The sequence below is a fragment of the Diadema antillarum genome, unplaced genomic scaffold, assembly GCF_040938485.1.
Source record: "Diadema antillarum isolate AM-2024a unplaced genomic scaffold, OU_Dant_1.0 seq00002211_RagTag, whole genome shotgun sequence".
NCBI classification, from domain to species: Eukaryota; Metazoa; Echinodermata; class Echinoidea; order Diadematoida; family Diadematidae; genus Diadema; species Diadema antillarum.
The window spans coordinates 475,237-494,608 of record NW_027272845.1 but is presented as its reverse complement, the minus strand read 5'-3'; the positions used below and the strand labels follow the sequence as shown (position 1 = coordinate 494,608).

Below are 19,372 nucleotides of genomic sequence, written 5' to 3'. Positions count from 1 at the left end.
TCCGCGCTTCCCATGGGTCTTGTCCGTCGCACAGTTGCTCGAGTGAAAAGCGATCTGACGCAAACAGAGCGCAAGAAACGAGTGATTGACCTTTACACGAATAGAAATGAGAAATATACCAGAATACAATAGGAGAAGACCCACATGGGGAATGCCTCTAAAAAGCAACATTTATCATTCCTCAAAAAGCACAAAAAACATGTCACTAATGCCATTGTTCAAGTGTACAATATAGGTGTATTGAGCTTTTACACTTGTTTTTGCTCTCTTTAAATGTTTGCATGCAATACTTATTGCCCAGTGTAGAGTATGTAATGTAATGTAGACACACATATTTTTGAATTCATAAGAAATTCATAGTCCTATCTCTACAGTGACATTATTGACTCAAGTTATTTCTATAAAGTGTTTGTCAGTAACCTGGAATCTGTGAGTGTACTTTATTTTTGTATGTTTATGCAGTAAGTAGATGATGAAGTATGGTCACAGATTTCAAATATTGATTTTGGAAGATGATGTTTTGGTGTCAACAAAAGTTACTTGGTTATACGTTTGTGTATGTCATGAAATGAGTGTTTTTGAAATTTTGTACGTGTTGTTTATTTATTTTTTTTGACGTCCACTCACCAGCATTCTTCTTTCTCCTTCTATCTTCTCTTTTATCTACAGGGTGCCATTTTAGTGCAGTATGTAGAGAGAATGAAGAATGTGTTGATGGTGAGTATAACCAACGTATTCCAATCTTTATCTCGTAAACTGCACTTTGTTGTCCAGTTCAATGACAGTTCGATGGAATTGGTTTAGTCACGTTTGTCCAATGGTTTGTATGTATGTATTATAAAGTAGTGATGAATGGATTTCAGAAAGAGTATTCGAGCATCTTGTTATTTTGTAATGCGCAGTAGAGTATATTATTATAGTAGCTGCACAATATAAATGTCCTTTATTATCATTATTATTTTTTTTTTGTTATCAGAAATTTGCAGAGTAATACAAGATGGGAAAATGAATTTGCAGTAATTTCATACAATAATTCAGTGTTTAGAAGAGATAGTCTCTTGATTACAAACACTAATTTTCTGTAATGCATTATTACTACTTTCCTATGAAGCATATTTATAAATAACTGCATGATCAGATTTAAAGGGACTTGGTATAATTTCTGTTGAGATGGGGCTTCTGGTTTCCAATATTTTTTTGATGATTATATTTTGAGATAATGAGAAACCTCTAATGAAATATGAAAGAGCATAATTCTAATTCTAAGAGGAATTAAAAGTTTATTTGATGAAAGTTGGTTTTGAAAAGGCAGACATCCAAAACAAAGCAATCCTGATTATTATGGTGGGACCCACCTTTTATTGGGATCCCTTTGTTTTACTTTGTTTTTAGATATCTCGGCCATTGCAAAACCGATAAGCCTTGAATTCCTCTTAGAATTGTATGCTCTTTAACATTTCATGAAGTGCTTTCCAAGTATCTCACAAAAGTTAAAAGCTGAATCCTCATCTCAACAAATACCATACCATCCCTTTAATCAGCTCTCTCTTTATTCCATTTAAGCTTAGCTGTTCTTGGTACTGTTGAGTAAAATTGAGTATAATTGGAGGAATATTGAAGTGTTGTATAACATTGTGCAAATGATATTAAAGAAAATTTTGGAATGAAAGTTTAGCATGTGACCTTGAAATACAAGTAGTGTAATTGGACATAATCACATTTGCAGAGTGGTGATGATTGTCATAGGTGAGGTGATGATGTCATTGGTGAGGTGATGATGTCATAGATGAGATGATGATGTCATAAATGAGATGATGATTGTCATGTGGCTGAGAAGTGTCACATTTTCCTCCATATTATGTCCACATCAATGTTCTTGATTTTAAGAATGGATTTAAGACCAACAAAATTATGTCTGTCACTCTGATTTTAATAGTATAGAGGTATCATACCTAAAAATAACTGCATTTGAGTGCGTTTCTGAAAAGTATGACACATGTTGTAATTTGCCACTTAAGTAAAAAACTATTGGGATCACTCTCTGAAAACATATCATGCATGTTGGCCAGGCTACATAATGAGGAATCAAGTGATATAGCAATTTCTGCATACTATATTTGATTCCAGTTGTACAGCTATGGAGTCACCATTTGAAAGGATTTTTTGCTTGCTGGACTGTTTTGCAATCATTGTACATTGTAGTTAATCATGACTGAATGCCGAATTAATTCTTTTCAATAAAGGCAGGTACAGAATATATTATCAAAGGTCATTGGTCCAAAGTGATTGTTATGATGCAACGCATCCTCATCATTGGCAAGCTGTGCTAAAAATATACCTGTGTGTGTGTGTGTGTGTGTGTGTGTGTGTGTGTGTGTGGTTGTGTGTGTGGTTGTGTGTGTGTGTGTGTGTGTGTGTGTGTGTGGTTGAAATACATGTATTGTTTTAAAAAATATTTGCTATTGGAAAGGGTTGACGTACTTGAATATCATAATGAGATTTACTTCATTGCGGTATATAAACTACGTCATTACCATGTCCTTCACTACTATGCGGGTTTCGACTTTCTTTCTATTATCTAAGATTTTATGAGGTTTAGTTTTGCAACTGTCATAAGCTATCTAGGCTATAGGCAAGATACTCATAAAAATGAAAATTTTGTTGGGGCGGGTAGGCTGAATGTCAATGCAAGTCTGCATATATCGCCACTCGCCAGCTACATATAGTTTTTTTTTCACTTTTTTTTCCCCTCAATTTATTGGCTGGGTCAGGGATCGGTATCTAGGGATATGGATAGGGCGTGGTTGAGGTATGTTAGATGTTGTGCGTTTGGAATGTTTGTACCACATGTGCAGTTGGAAGGAGACATAGGTTCCTTTTCTGTGATGGTTCTGCTATTTGCTCGCACTCAAACTAATTACATGTTTATACAAATCAGCTGTGCTCTCTTTGTACTCACAACTCGTTGGAAATTCTTGGAGAGGCCTGAACGGGAACGCATGGGAGAGGACTTTGTATTATTCATGTCTTGTACCAATGCACGCTTTATCATTCATAATGAGAATCTAGTTATATAATGGAAACAAATGAGCATCTTACGTTAATTTCTTTGAATGTTCGGGGAATAAGGGATAGGGCTAAGAGGAATAACATTTTTGCATGGTGTAAAAGCAAAGGAAGTGACATTGTTTTTCTTCAAGAAACTTATAGTACTGTTGATGTAGAGGAAAGGTGGAGCTCAGAGTGGGATGGCTCAATGTTTTTCAGCCATGGATCAAACCATAGTAGGGGAACTTTAGTTTTGTTATCCCCAAATTTAAAGTTTAAATTTGAGAATGTTTTATTAGATAAAGATGGGCGTTATATATTACTGAAGGGAGAACTGAGAAGCGTGAAAATATTAGTAGGTAATTGTTATTTCCCAACTAGAGATAAAGAAAAAACACAGTTTGAATTTTTGGATAAGCTAAATACTAAGGTAGCGGAATTGTATGATCCTTCTCAGCTCGTAGTTTTAGGGGGAGATTTCAATATACTCATGAATGGAAAATTAGATTATATGGGGCAAAAGAATATTATAAAAACTAAGTTTAATGAGAAATTGGAAGAATTTTTGAGAAGGTATGAGCTAGAAGATGTGTGGCGAAAAAGAAACCCGGATAAAAGGGAATTTACTTTTAGGCAAAAGTGGCCAATCGTTCAAAGTCGTTTAGACTATCGGTTTTTTTCCTCTAATGCACTTAATTTGGTTAATAAGTGCGATATCATTACGTCAATTACACCTGATCATTCTTGTATTTTGTTACAACTTAAGAATCTAGCAGATAAATTTTCATTTGGTAAATCTTATTGGAAATTTAATAATAGTTTATGTGCAGATCTTGAGTTTGTTAATATGTTGAATGAGAAAATTTATCAATTAAGGGAACAATTGATTCCAGAAATCCAGGATAAATTACTTTTTTGGGATTTTTTAAAGATGAAAATGAGAAATATTATAATCAGTTATTCGAAGGAGAAGGCAAAACGAAGGAGAAAGGAAATAGAAAAGTTAGAATCAGAAATAAGTCATTTACAAACTCAATTATTGACTTTACCTGTAAAATTTATAACGGATGAAATTGAAGAGAAAAAAACAGCACTAAACAATTTGTATGATTATTCTCGCCAAGGTCTGAGAATCAGGTCAAGAGCAGAGTGGTATGAAGAGGGAGAACAGAAAACACAGTATTTTGAACAGTTGTTGAAATCTAAGAAAAGGAAAAGTGTTATCAAAGAAGTATACAATGAAAAGAAAGAAATAGTGTCAGATAAAAATGAGATTTTGAAAATTATTAGAACATTTTATGAAAAATTGTATTCTGCTTGTGATATCCTTGAAGATGAAAAGTTGATGTTTTTATCTGGTATTCCCAAATTAAATGAAGAAAGTAGAAATTTATGTGAAGGTGAAGTAACTAAAAATGAATGTTATGAAGTTTTGAAGGAAATGAAAGTTAATAAGTCTCCGGGAAATGATGGATTTACTGTGGAGTTTTATAATACTTTTTGGCCAGTTTTAGGAGATATTTTAGTTGAAACGCTAAATGAGGCATATAATAGGGGGGAACTGTCTACATCTCAAAAGCAAGGAGTAATTACACTTATAGAGAAGGAAGGTAAAGATGGTATGTATGTTCAAAACTATAGACCTATTACTTTGTTAAATGTTGACTATAAGATTTTATCAAAAATATTAGCTAAAAGGATTCAAAAGGTGTTACCGGAAATTATTCATCATGATCAAGTAGGCTATATGAAAAACAGAAATATCGGAGAAGCTGTAAGAATAATAGATGACATTCTTTTTCATGCATTGGAACATCCTTGCGGTTATCTAGTTGCGGTGGACTTTGAGAAAGCATTTGATTGGGTAGCGCATATCTTTTTATTTAAAATTCTGCAATTATTTGGTTTCGGGAATTCATTTCAATTTTGGGTTAAAGTCTTGTACACGGATATCAGTAGCTGTGTTATGAACGGTGGAAACTCAACGGGGTACTTTAATATCAAACGGGGTGTGAGGCAGGGTGATCCTCTGTCTCCATATATATTTTTATTAGCTATGGAAACTTTAGCTGGAGCTATTAGAAAAGATAAGGATATTCATGGAATTAAATTTGGTCAAAATGAAATAAAACAAATTTTATACGCGGATGATATTTCTTTGTTTGTGAAAGATGAGGGTTCAATTAAAAGGTTACAATTTTTATTTGATGAATTTGGGAAAATAAGTGGTCTCAAAATAAATAAAGGGAAGACTAATTTCTTATGGCTTGGGGAGGAAAAAGATAGGCCAAATATTCATTTGTTTGGGAATTTTGTTCAAGAAATCAAAATATTAGGAATTTATTTTTCCTTAGATGTTAAGGCAAAAGAGAATTTAAATTTTAAAGAAATATTAAGTAAGATAAAAAGTCTTTTAGGATGGTGGAAAGAAAGAGATTTAACACTTATGGGAAAAATACATCTTATGAAAACATTCACCTTGTCAAAATTGAATTATGTAGCATCACTTATTGTTGTTCCTCAGTGGGTATTTTCAGAAGTCGAAAAAATTACCTTTGATTTCTTATGGCATGGCAAAGACCGTATAAAGAGAAATATTATGTATCAAGATTATGAGTTTGGGGGTTTAAGAATGACGAACTTTCGGTTATTTGTTAAGGCACAACGTATTATGTGGCTAAAACGCCTTCTATATGGAGAAAAAGAAGTTGGGTGGAAATTATTTTTTGACTTCTGTTTTAGTACTGTAGGAGGTAGATTCCTGTTTATGTGTGACTTTGATTCATCTATTATGACAGATAATGTACCACCTTTTTATTCGGAAATATTGAAGGTTTGGCTCGATATCTATAAATATAGACAATTGGAAAATGAGGTTGTAAATCCAATAATATTTAATAATAGGAGTGTACGCATAGCAAGTAGGATGTTTTTTCATAGAGATTTATTTGATGCAGGAATAATTACAATACAAGATATATTAGATAACGGTCATTTGAGATCTCAGTCACATTTTCAAAGCTTGGGTCTTGGTTTTAAGGTAGAAGAATTGCTTAAACTGAATGATATATTTAATGCTATACCCCAGAAATGGAAGGATTCTATAAGAGCAGGTACACTTCAGCAAGTTGATTCCACAAACTTTGACTTAAAATTGATTTTTTCTGGTCAGAGAGTAAATTTGCAAGTTTTAAAATCGAGAAAAATATATGAGGCTATGGTGGAAGATTTACAGTCATCTTATGTTTTACAAATCAAAGATGACCACAGTAGCTATGATTATACAAACAAAGAAATAAAAGATCTTTTTATTAAACCGAGTAAGTGTACATTGATAAGAAAATATAGAGAATTTCAATTTATGATGTTACATGGCGTAGTTTACACTAAGGAGCGTTTAATGAAGTTTGGTTTTGTAACAGACAGCCTTTGTTCCTTCTGCCAACATGAGCCTGAAACTTATCTGCATTTATTTTTACACTGTGTTAAAGTGAAACCGTTATGGGAATTCATAATTAATTATTTTGATATAAATGAGTTAAGGAATATGAATTGGAGAGATATATTTGGGGGAATTTCTGGTTATTCAAATAGATCAAAATGTGTAAATACTTTGATTATCTTAACAAAATACATCATTTTTAAATCTAGAACGGGAAATAAGTTACCCACTGGAGAAAAGATGCAAAAGATTATTGTTGAATTAATAAATGAGGAAAAAATCCTTGCGACCAAGGCTGGGAAGCTACATGTACATTTACAAAAATGGGAATATTTTGAGACTTCGTTGAATAAACCAGTCTGAAGCTACGTGCAACGTCTGTGACTTTTAAGAAAATAGCAATGTTTCCATAGTATTCCACTCTTTCTTTTCTTCATTTTTTTCCCTTTCCTTCATTCCTCCTCCTCTTCTTCTTCTTCTTCTTTTTTTTTTCTCTTGTGTTGTTTTGTATTTTCTCCCCCTCCTTTCCCATGCGTTCCTGTCAGCCTGTTGGCGGGCTGATTACATAACTATATTTACTATATTGTGATGTGTAGGCAAGAGCAGTTAACCAAATTAGGTGCATGTGTATGTGTGTGTGTATGGGTGTGTTTGTGTGTGTTTGTGTGTTGCATGTGTACAGATAGGGGTGGGGGAGGAAACAGGAAGGGAGGGAACTGGTGGGGGTGGTCATAGGGACTCAGTAAGGGATATGAGTTAGTAGGTGGGCGGGTATTGGTTGATAAATAATATGGTTCCATTATTTATTACTGTATAATTTTGCTGCATAATTCATTTGGATGATTATTAAGATTAATGCTAGAAGAATTGAATTATCACTGTTAAATTTAAGCAATTTTTTTGAGAGCATAGGGGAAGTGACTGTATGTAAATTGATAATTGTTCATGAAAATGTAATTTTTGTTATGTCATTATGTACAGCAATAGCAAATTTGCTATTATGATCACAAATGTATATTTTCGTCATTTCAATTGTAGCAAATGAAAATTGTTATTTTTTTTCTATTACTTTGAATGGAACAGAATAAATATCGTTGAAAAACAAAAAAAAGTGTGTGTGTGCGTGTGTGTGTTTGTGTGCGTGTGCATGTTTATGTGTGTATGCATGCACGCAGTTATTGCCTGCTTACAAGTGAATGTCTAGTAATGCACATTATTGCAGGAATGTACCTGCTGCTAAACCTGGGCTTGATGAAGATAACACAATGATGAACTTTTTTTTTGGGGGGGGGGGAGGGGGAGGAGGAGGGGAAGGGGTGCTAAAATGGGTCTGTAGAAAGGAAATCAATTGAGAATGCATTAGGCATGGCTCTAGGTGAGACGTTGCATGCCTGTCATGGAATAACTTTAAACTTTAAAGGTAAAAAGTGTGCATTCTCCGTTGTATACCATGATATTTTGTTGCCGGGATGTGTTCCCTTTTTGCAAGTTGGTAGCAATCTATTTGTACATGGAAGAATTAACTGTGTGTTTGGCCTAATAAAAAGTGTGTATGCATATATTTATACTGTATATATATATATATATATATATATATATATATTTTTTTTTTTTTTTTTTACTGCACATCATGTGTGTGTGTGTGTGTGTGCGTATGTGACTGTTTGTCACATTCTGTGGATGAAATGATTGGTTCGAGGAAGAAAGCACTAATTGCATGTCACGTCCACGCTCTCACATCTTCCGTGAGATTGGTGCATCCGTAGCTCATCAGGACACTCCGCGATGGGTCAGCCCCCACTCTAATAATGGCTGATGTATGCAATTACTTCATTGTGTGCACTGGGAATACTCCAGACACAAATCTATTCAGCCTAAATTCGTAAAATCATTTCTGCAGGATTTGAATGAAATGGACCACGACTTGGAATAACATATAAATGATTATGCCTAGAGTCAGAAAATTAAAGGAGACAAAGGAAAAAAGTAAAATAGATCCAGCAACTATTAGGGCCTGCAGCCTTGATTTACAGTACGAGCAAACACCAGAGCTCATGAGCACTATACTAATGAATCTGTGTTATTGTATAGTTTTCCATACATCTTTTAACACTGCAATCTCTTAATGAGTACATGTTTTGACGTTGGAGATGGAATGCCCTCCGGTTTTCAGCTGCTGCGATCTTTTCTTTTTTTCCATCTCATTGCCTTGAGATGTCTTCATCATTTATGGTACCCTTTTTCTGCGGCTACTCTTACAATCAGAAGCCACAATTCTTTTTTTCCCCCCAATATATTCATGAATTCTTCTGTAAGTCAAAGTGCTCTTACATGTGTAGGGCAGAGAAATTGAAGTCAAACTTAGTATGGGGTACTGGTCATTTAAATGCAAAGTTTGTTTCATCATAATTGGAAGCGATCTGTATTTCGATTTGAATGAAGAAATGTAAACCAGTCTGCTATTGGGCCATTACTTGAGAGTTATGATATGATATCAAATTTTATGATCTCTTATTCTGATTCCATGGAACGTTGTCATGTTAACTTATCCTGTCTGTTCAAAGAGATTAGATACTTATCCCCTACATAAATATTGGTTCTTGTACATGATCGCTAAAAGGCAAAAAGAAATGAACCCACAACAAATAAACCAATGACCCTACAAAGTCGTAAATATGCTTTTATAAGAAATGCAATTATTTTAATTATCATTTGATTTTACAATTTCGAAATTTATTGAAGATTTGTATACAGTTCAATACTATAGACCTCTGCTATTTTGAGTATGCAGAATGTACAGTTGTAAATAATGTAACTACATGTAATCATGTTTATAACATGGAAAACTACATAGAATTCTGTAATTTTCTTATTCTTTGCTCTTTAAAGTGTGTACATGTACTATTTACCTCCCTGTCCTCAATACCATGAACTTGTCTGTGATCATATTTTGGCATTTAATCTAATTCAATTTCATTTTCCTTTCACCAAAAAATGAAAAAGAAATGAAGATACAACACAGTATAAAAGTCTCTGCAATTGAAAGAGCAGCACAACTTAATACTCTTACTGAACATAAATACAGTGGACTATTAAAAGGGTTAGTGACACATAAATGTTGAGATAAGTGGGGAGAAAATTAAATATGGTTGGGCCTACATTGTACATAATAATAAGCGTACATCCGTATTTGAGACATTAAAGGGTATCTGTACACAGAAATTTAGTTTTCTGACATTGTAGGTTATTGTACTGGTAATATCCCTATCAAATATAAGAGTGCAACGTCACTCACATACAGAGATTTAGCAATTGAGAGACAGAGAGCAATCCCTAAAATGCCAAAAATTACATGCGCCTTGATCTTAGAGTAGTGGTCTGGCATTATCGACTGCATCCAATTGCGTAGTTCAATAATTTTCTGTACGATCAGTGTACTAAGATACATGTACTCTCAAAACACGCAAGTGCACGCAAATGTCTACGCACGCAGCTACATGTAGTTTGGTGCTGCTGCACCATGCTGGGCCACTGACCAGGCAGCTGTGGCAGCATCTACTCTTGCGGATGCATACATGGCTCCATGACAGATGTATACAGTATTCGATATAGCTGTGTGCAGACGGAGGCGAACAAAGGAAACATGCACACACCGATGGTCTACGCGCAGCTAATCAGATCAGGGGACTGTTTCATGAAACTTTTTGTCAGTGATTTACACTGACAACTGTTAGAAGCTACTGAAATCCTTACGTCTGATTGGCTGATAGCAAATTTGTCGGTGAAAACCTCCGACGAACTCGTTGATGAAACGTCCCCTTGGCTACTATTGCAGCACGCACTAGTGCATGCTGATTTATTGAAATTAATATTTCACAGTTTTGGGCATTTTTGTGATGGATAGAATTTTCTGTAGAGTTCTTTGGACATGCTCTCACACCTCTCAAATTTAAATTTTAGGGGAGAGATTCCCTTTAAATCCAATCTTATCAAATCTCAGGAATTTTAGATTAGATTACGAAGTGACCAAATTGAAACTACATGTGTAGATTTATGAAAAATATTTGAGCATGAGAAAAGTTCTTTGCACGGTAGTTTGCATGTTGGCTTGTCATGTCAGCAGTGCCTTTGTGTGATTTGTGATGATATTCATCTTGTGTAGTACATCTAAATGCCACAGATTGAGGCAATGTTACAATGTATACTAGTCTTATCAGAAAAGGGAAAATTTATTCCAAGGATACCATTAAAAAAAAATGATTTAAGGTCGTCATACAGATTTACCAAGATTATGAATGATACATCAGAAACAGTGTGGAGTCAAATGAGCTGTTTTGATGACAAAGTTACATTCTATGGAATGTGATATGGCTTCCTATGGAATGCCAAGCGTACCTTTTCTGGTCAGGGTTTTTAGGGCTGCTTCCAATTTGCCTTGAGGTACTGTGAACACACACAATCAAAATGCATACTGTAGTTTCTGAATCTGGATTTAAGAGAGTGACTTTCATTGGCTCAGTAGATAGGAAAAACATGATGGCCTTTATTTCCAAAAAGAAAAAAAAAGAATTAATTTCTGTGGAGGAGCTGTAAAATAACAGACCTTTAAGTGTATAAGGCTTGTTGAAGCAAAGGATACAGGCATCATTGATTAACAGCTGTGTCGCAAAAACAAGTTTTATGTCTGTTTAATAAAAATATCCTTGCAATCAAACTGTATGTTGACCTCTGTTGATGCCTTTTGGTCTGTACATATAACCAATTCCCTGAATCACTTTTTAAAATATAGTTACTGAAGGTGAATGCTATTAAAGCAGATCTATACAGTGATCATCAAACCTTGGAAATTTGGTACTGCTTTGTCTTTTAACAACAATTCTAATTATATTTCGCACAAGTTTTTTTTAATTTTTTATTAATCTTTTGGCTGGTTGTATTGTCCTAATTTTGTTCTGATTCTGATTTTCTCTTCAGAAGTATACCTTGTGCTTACGAGTACTGTCGTATGAGAGTAGTGATGTGGTCATTATGACTGCCAGTTGATAGTGATGGGGACAAACACAGTGGAACCATTATAAGAAGAAAATGGCTTCACTGTACATGTAGGTGTTACTTTGCCAGATCCATATGTAGCCTAAATGTCATGATCATGCGTCATGAGCATTATTCTGTACGTCAGCTGCCTTCCTCAGTACTATTATTTTGCTGGAAAATGAGCCATTTTGCAATCATGTAATGTGATGGTCCAGTGTATCGCGTTGTTTTTACTCCCCTGAATTTTCTCCATCTCTGTCTTTCTCTTTCTCATTCCACTGTTGCTTGATTGTATAATCATTAAATAGATGTCTTTTTTGATGAATATTACAGACAATTTAATACTTCATGCAAGATGCTTGAAATTACTATCAGTGCAGTAAAATAGAAATGAAATGTATCATATTTTCCCTCTTTTCAAAAGAAAGAAGAAGTATGTGCTATTTTGATATGATCCAGACAATTATCAGCAGTCAAATTGGCAATGTCACCAAATAAATGTAGCTTTGTAAAAAAGTAAGCAAACTAAAGATGACAACAGATTGCTGAGTGCAGAAGTCAACAACTGAACATGATTTCTGTACTGGTGGTGCTGCTTTGAATTACGTCAGAACACCAGTGTTACAACATGTGCAGCGAATATTGCTACTGCGTTGTAGATGAGGCACAGGTATGGAATGCTCTGGTGCCGCCACGATTGCAAAATTGAAAAAGAGGAGCTGCTGTTGTGAGCGTGGACGTGTAAATTGACCCACGGCAGGAGGATGCAGTGGTCACTGCCGGCCAATTCACCGCAATTTTCCCCGCGTGCACGTCATGAATCATAATGAGCAATGGCTGCTGATGAATAAAAAAACCCCGATGGAGGTGGGGGGGGGATAAGCAACGTGCTCAGCTATGTCGCAGTGGGAAAACACCGTGTAATGAAATCCTCAGCTAAATCGTGAAAAACACATTAGCGTGAGTAATACTGGTTTAGGCTTGTAATTATGGTGGTAGTGGTCATTAGTGATTGTTTTCACCAGGTATACACCTCTTTTTAAATCCTAGTAGTTATTAAGTGTGGTCCCATGAACCTTAATTTGTGTGGGAGGTAGGAGGTGTGTTTGCAAAACAGGCTATGTTAATGAGGCTACGTTAATTAGGGTACGGATAGGATAACCACGTGAAGCACTGACCTCTTTTATTTTCAGCCACCTTGCCTCTCGCTCTCTCCCCCTCTCTAGTACACCCACCAACCTGTTTCTTTCCTCTCACCTTTTTTCTCTATTTTCCAAATATCCGTTTTGTCGTCTCCCTCTCCCCCCATCTCCTTCCTACTTTCTCTTTCTCAGACTCTGTCTTTCGAACGCTGTATAGTTTCGATCAATAATGCTGCCTATAAAGTGTGCTAATATCCAGATTACTGGGTTACATTATGTATGGGCTGAGAGACTTGTTTCATGCACGGACATGGATGTCGGTTGTTGCTGATGGCGAGAGGGTATAATTGGAAAATTAAGCCTGACCACTTCGTCTGTCTCCCCTCCCCCCATAACACTTGCCCATCTCATGATAAGAGTCTCATAAATAAGAAGGGATTTTACCAAGTTCCATCACCACTTTCCTTCCCGCCCAACACCCTAACCATGAAATTGACTGTCGTGCAAAGAGGATTTTTGATGCAGTAATCCGAATGCTGAATGTGTCCAATTTTTACTCCAGTCTCCTCTACTGCAAGAGTTTTGCCTCTGTGCATCTGGTTCCCGCATCATCTTCCCTCTGAAAATAGAAGAAATTATAATTCATAAAGTGCCTGCCTCATCATTAGGTGCTATTATATGGATAATGACTGGCGTGGGAGCGTACACACAAAGTTATCCATCGGAAGGGTTTGAAAGGCTATGGAGGGGAAGTGTTAAAAATCCTGAGACAAAGTCGATGGACTTTAAACCTCCCCAACTACAATGTATATGGCATTCAAGCCATGAGGTTAGAATATTTAAAGGGACTGTACAGGGCTGGTTGAGGTGAGGAATCCGGTTTATAACATTTTTTTTTTGTGTGTGTGTGAGATAATGAGAAATCTCTTTATAAAATATGAAAGAGCATGTAATTTCAAGAAGGATTCAATGTTTATTTGATGAAAATTGGCCTTGAAATGGCTGAGATATCCAAAAAAGCGATCCAAATAAAATTGACGGGCCACGACTTTTATTATGATCTCTTTGTTTTTCCTAATTTTTAGATATCTCCGTCATTTCAAAACCCATTTTCATCAAATAAACTTTCGATTCCCCTTGGAATTGTATGTTCTTTAACATTTCATAGAGTGGTTTCTAAATGTCTCACAAGATGTTACAAGCTGAATCCTCACCTCAACCAGTTCTGTAGAGTCCCTTTAAGGTATTTCTTCTTACGACCAACAGTCATTATCTAATGCTGACTCCTTATGTGTCCAGGCATGTGTCTGTCTTCAACTAGCCAAGCTTTTTTAGCAGCATTCAGTATATCCGTCCAAACTTGACCTAGCTGTAAAATCCATATTCAGCCCACTCATTCGTAGCAATATGTCCCACAGTCCATTGCAAGATTAAGACCATGGTGACACTTTGTGAGGATTAGGGGGATTAGGTAATTTCTATTAATTGACAGTCAAGTTTCCAGACATTTTTACCATTCAGCGAAGAATGCACTCCAGCATGTACTGTAAAATCCAAAATGTTTGCGTGCTTGTTAGTTTTGCGAATTTCGCGAGCAACAAGATTTGTGAAATTAGACTGCTTTAAAGTCCTTGCTGCACTACATGCATTGAATGCCAGTGGCAATTTGCGAAAATTTCATGCTGCCATAAAGGCCGTTGGTTCCCATGGGCGAACATATCATGCCACGAAAATATCATGCCACGAAATTATCTTGCTTTACAATATGCCATTTTGCTATTTAAAGCCCAGTAAGGGCTGAGTTTTAAAAGGATTTTTTAGACCATGTAATGGAGTGGTACATGCTTCTTGACCAATAAGTGGTAGCCATGTTTGCGGCATTACAACCAAGCCCAAAGCCAGCTAAGTAATCATGCTCAGCCTCAACTACAATTGGCTTCTGAGTGTGTATGCCTCATGCGTGCAGTGTGCACCCAAACCGTGTCCCTGAATAGTATCATTTACCTCTCACTGTTTCATAATCGTTATCATATCTGTTCTACCTGCCACAGATACAGCACATTGATTAACATCTGTAACCTTTTCTTTTTGTGACAATGAGAAAAGATAAGAAAACAAGAAATTTATATACATCTATAGGGAGATGCTCATGTGTTTTTTTTTCGACCAAATGCTATGAGTGAGTAGCCCCAAGACACTCATCTGCCATTTGTGCTCATAAGGTAGCTCACTGTTTCTATATATTTTCATCATTTTGTAGACATTGTTGTTGTTGTTGTTGTTATTTCAATGATTACAACATACTATCAAGTTTTTTTTGTTGGTTTTTTTTTTGTCTTACCAAACAAGGGTGAGAAAAAGAGTCTGATTTCATTGTGTATGAATGTTTTCAGATCTTAGGAAGATAGCATTTTGCATGTTTTGTGTAATTTCCATACGTAGAGCTTGAGGCTTACTGTCTTGTCTTGTTTGAAAGCGATTTTCTCCTAAGAATGTGATGCCTGCTATATATGTATTCATATTTTGAGGCCATCAATTGAAGAATTGTTGTAATCGGGTTTTTCAACCAGTTCTAATCATCCATTCACTCCAATCAAATATGTGTACATGTGATTACATTTGGAATCTCTGCACTTACTTACAGGGAGGACATTCTAAAAAAGGGATAATATCCTGCTTTAAAAAACAAAACAAAACAAAACCCAAAACTATCATTGTACTTGCATTGAATCTATCCCAGAGTGTTTACATGACGTAAGTATAGCGAGCACGCATAAATAATGGAGGATTTTTATATATAACTCACGAGATTGATATCGTATTCCTCAGCTGAGTGAGGGTGCAGAGTGGCTGACAAATACTGCTCCTGGATTACCTTACGGTTGTGTGTGTGTGTGTGTGTGGGGGGGGGGGGATGTTGGGCTTGGAAATTGTTGGAAAAGAGGTTAATGTATATGTATGCCATTTTGCATCGGACCAGAATTGATAGCTATGATGTGTTATGGCTATGATGTGATTGTCTACTGAGAGAAGGTGTGGGTGCCGCGTTTCGTAATGTTCGAATGTGATCTAGCTGTCGTAATTCTTCACTCGGATGGATTTCGCACTCTCGCGACTAATATAGTTGGGGTAACTGCATTGGTCTTGCATTATGCAAAAGTTGTCATTTGTATTCATCCTCCAATGTATTCTCTCTCTCTCTCCCCATTTCTCACACATCCAGATAATTTATTTGGTTCCTGTATTAATTCAGAGTCTGTCACTCTGCCATACTACGATGTAAGCGCTAACGGGTTCCGCGATCTCAAGATCGTGATTAAGCTGCTGCTCAACCGCGGTTACCAGTGGAAAGATGAAGCAGCCCAGGTGAGTTCTCCCTCCAACCCACTTCCTCGGTGATGCCTCTAAATCTAATTTGCATAGATAACCTCCTCTCATCACCACACCTCTCATCACCACACTTGTGTAGACGTCAACGAGAACAACGGTGAAGGAAGACTTGAAAAACTCCAGAATTGATGCAAGCAGCAAAAAAAAAAATCATCTTGGTGGTTTCACATGGCTTGAATTTTGTACTGAGTGCAACTGATATATACTTTGAAAGACATTGTTTTCATGTGATTGTTAGAAATGGTTATTACGTTGTAGTAGTAATATTATTGCTTCACAGTTGTTGTTCTTGTTGTTATGCCATCTCGGTTATCACCAGCAGTCGTGTGTGTCGTGTATTAAAAGGTAGATTATCTTTTAGTGATGGTGAATTCCGTAATTTGATTGGTCAATCAACCACACAATTTTCCCCGTATTTTGGGAATGATGTCATTGCTCACATTGTAGTTTGTGTTCTGTATTGTTCATATTGATCATTTGCATGCATTGCAGCTGGGTGCTCTTGAACTGTTACAATCTACTACTAGCTACATGTAGCAGCACTACACTACAGCAGTCAGTTATAGTGTATATGAAATAAATGAATTAAAAAAAAACACACACACACAAAAACAGAACAGAACAAAACAAAACAGAGCACAAGTGGTGGGTGACCAGAGTTTTTGAAATGTGAAATTAGGGATCTATGTTTTCATTTAAAAATTTACCAATGCAATTATACTTAAAGATAGGATTGTCGCCCCCTTCATGTTCTTACGAAATACAGGAAATATCTGTGGTCAGGTGGCTCAAGGAATATGGCAGCAAACGAGATATTTCCAGTATTTTGTGAATAATTAGAGGGTAACTAATAATAACACATGATGTTTCTTTTATGCGATGCAGTATTTTGACACTTTGTGTTTCATGATGCAAGTATATTTTTATTCTTTTTTTCATTTCTTGAAGCAACAGCTTTATGAGAACATATTTAAAGCAGTATTACACTGAGCATCACTTACTAGCAAAAAAACAACAACAAGCAAGAAACAAAAAAGCAAAAAACAGTAGATTGCCATCAGTGATGAAATTAGTGAGAGAAGAGCTAGATTTAAAGTCTACTCCCTAGGACCATTTTGTGAAAGTGGATGATTGTTTTCTAATTCTGTGCACAAGATGTATGCATATTGTGGTAAAAATCAATTTTTACCAGCATTAGATTTAATACCCGTTATCACCGCATTCGTTGCCTTTGGTACATCTGTGGTATAATCCCTAAAAATCTTTGTGTGGGAAGAACTACAGGCGAGTTTCCCTTTTTTGTCAGTGGAAAAGAGATGAACAAGGGGGTTATTACAAAAAAGAACCAAACAACTTGGAATCAAACCAGATTAAACTCAAAATAAGATTTCCGAAGGGGTAAGGTTCACACGCAAACACACCCCCACACACAATTGGAAGAGTTCACCAAACGCAATTCTGGAATGATGGAAACAGGATGCGGTTTTCACCATCTCTTCTGTGGAATGTGCTACCAACATGGTACAGTGTGTCTGGAATATTGTAACACTTCTGTCTATTAAAATAGAAACTCACTGCTTAATGCACGTGTAGGGAGAAATTTCATTTCCGCAAGGAGCGTTCAAGGTTTACTGGTCACAAAACCGGATGTCATTGCGCAAAGTGATTTCTGCAGGCCTTCTCTACCCTTCGCTAGAACTGAACATTAGCTATATATTATCTATGTATTCTTTGACAGTGATATTACTTTATATCTGCACACATTTTGTGTGTGTGTGTGTGTGTGTGTGTGTGTGTGTGTGTGTGTGTGTGTGTGTGTGTGTGATACTTGCCACTCTCCCATTGAGAATAATAGGCTTTGTGCCAGGTTTCCCCAGGTGATGCATTAATGCTTTGGTGGATTGAGTTCTAATCATATTTGTAATCAGACTATACTGGTATGTCATGGCATGATGTAAAGGAATAATACCAGTGCAATTTTGCTTGCTCGCCATTGAAGTATGCTTTCCGGGAAACGGTATCTTCCCTGTGGCTTTCAATGCCAGAACATGATTAGCGCACAAGGTGTTTGCCCTGCAATTAAATCCGTGCTCATATTGAGTGTATGCATCAAATCTTGATGACTTTTCACTCCCAATGCAATCCATAATGGGCACTTGTGTAGAGCGGGAGGAAAGAAGAGACCGGAATTGTGGTGCTCGTAAATATGAGAAATTGGGTTGCTGCCCTATTTATAAATGCAGTGTGGATGCGGTTAATGCCGGGAGTATGAAAATTGGCGACAGGAGAAGAAAAAAAAATGTGTTGTAATCTGACATACCCTCATCACCATAATAAGATGGGGAATAGACAAATTGCAAGTAGTTTTAGGTTCCAGTGACTTTAATCAGGATATTAGTTGTGGGGTAACTTTGCGGTAGAAATTACAATTTGTTCTCATTGAATGTTAACAACTCCAAATTTTGCTGTGTGTCGCACAATGCATATTGGAGAAAATTCTGATGGAAATGATTTAATTCAATAAGATCTGTTCAAAATCAGAAAAGGACTTTAAAAAAAAAATTGCCAGTTTGAGAGAGAAGCAGGAACTTTAATCGTCTAGTATTTGTTGCCAATTCAAGGATCAGTTAGAGATTTACCTGTACATTGTAGCAATTCAAGGCTTTTGAATATTCTATAGTCAAAACAGATGTAAATGAACAACAAAGGACTCAAATAAATTGTGGAATATTTTACCTTTATGAAGCACAAATAATGAGAAGTAAAGAAGAAAAAAAATTGTTTTAAAAAGATACAGTATTGAACAAGAGAAATATGGTGTCTTAGACATGATGGATAAAAATTTTCATATGAACTCAAGATGCCCAAGTGGGGATGAGCAGAGACAGAGAAAGGACATATTTAACCCCCTCCCCACCCCACCCCCAAATCAGTTTTCAGCTATCAAAGTGTAATATGATTGAATATTGTGATGCAACATGATAACCACTTGCCATAAAACGGAGCCTCATTGTCCCGATATGTCGTGGGATGATTATTTTATGTGAAGAAGAAAAACGGAAGTGGGAAGGAAACAGCTTCTACCTCGAGACCTCAGTCTCCAAGTCTCTGAAATGCATGGTGAGGGAAAGTATATCTGAACCACTGAGATAGGGCCTTGCTGTATTTACAGAGTTGCATCTGAGCAATGAAAGCACCCTCCTCCCCTGCTTCATAGGCACCAAGTCACGGCCTAGTGTTAGAATGCAAAGGTTAACATATTTATGTGCACAGAATAGTTCCTGAAAGTGTGCACTGTAACTCCCCCATTTAGCAT

At 36.2% G+C, this 19,372-nt stretch overlaps 1 protein-coding gene across 1 annotated transcript in view; it reads left to right on the top strand.

Moving 5' to 3' along the window:
- Positions 1-669: 669 nt before the first annotated feature.
- LOC139714257 (uncharacterized) overlaps positions 670-19,372 on the top strand; it is a gene marked incomplete at its 5' end in the record, with an annotated part of 135,579 nt that continues 116,876 nt past the window's right edge. Inside the window, 2 exons of the mRNA XM_071625972.1 lie at positions 670-717; positions 15,890-16,032. Coding sequence (XP_071482073.1) covers positions 670-717; positions 15,890-16,032 — 191 coding nt within the window. The remainder of the gene's footprint in view (positions 718-15,889; positions 16,033-19,372) is intronic.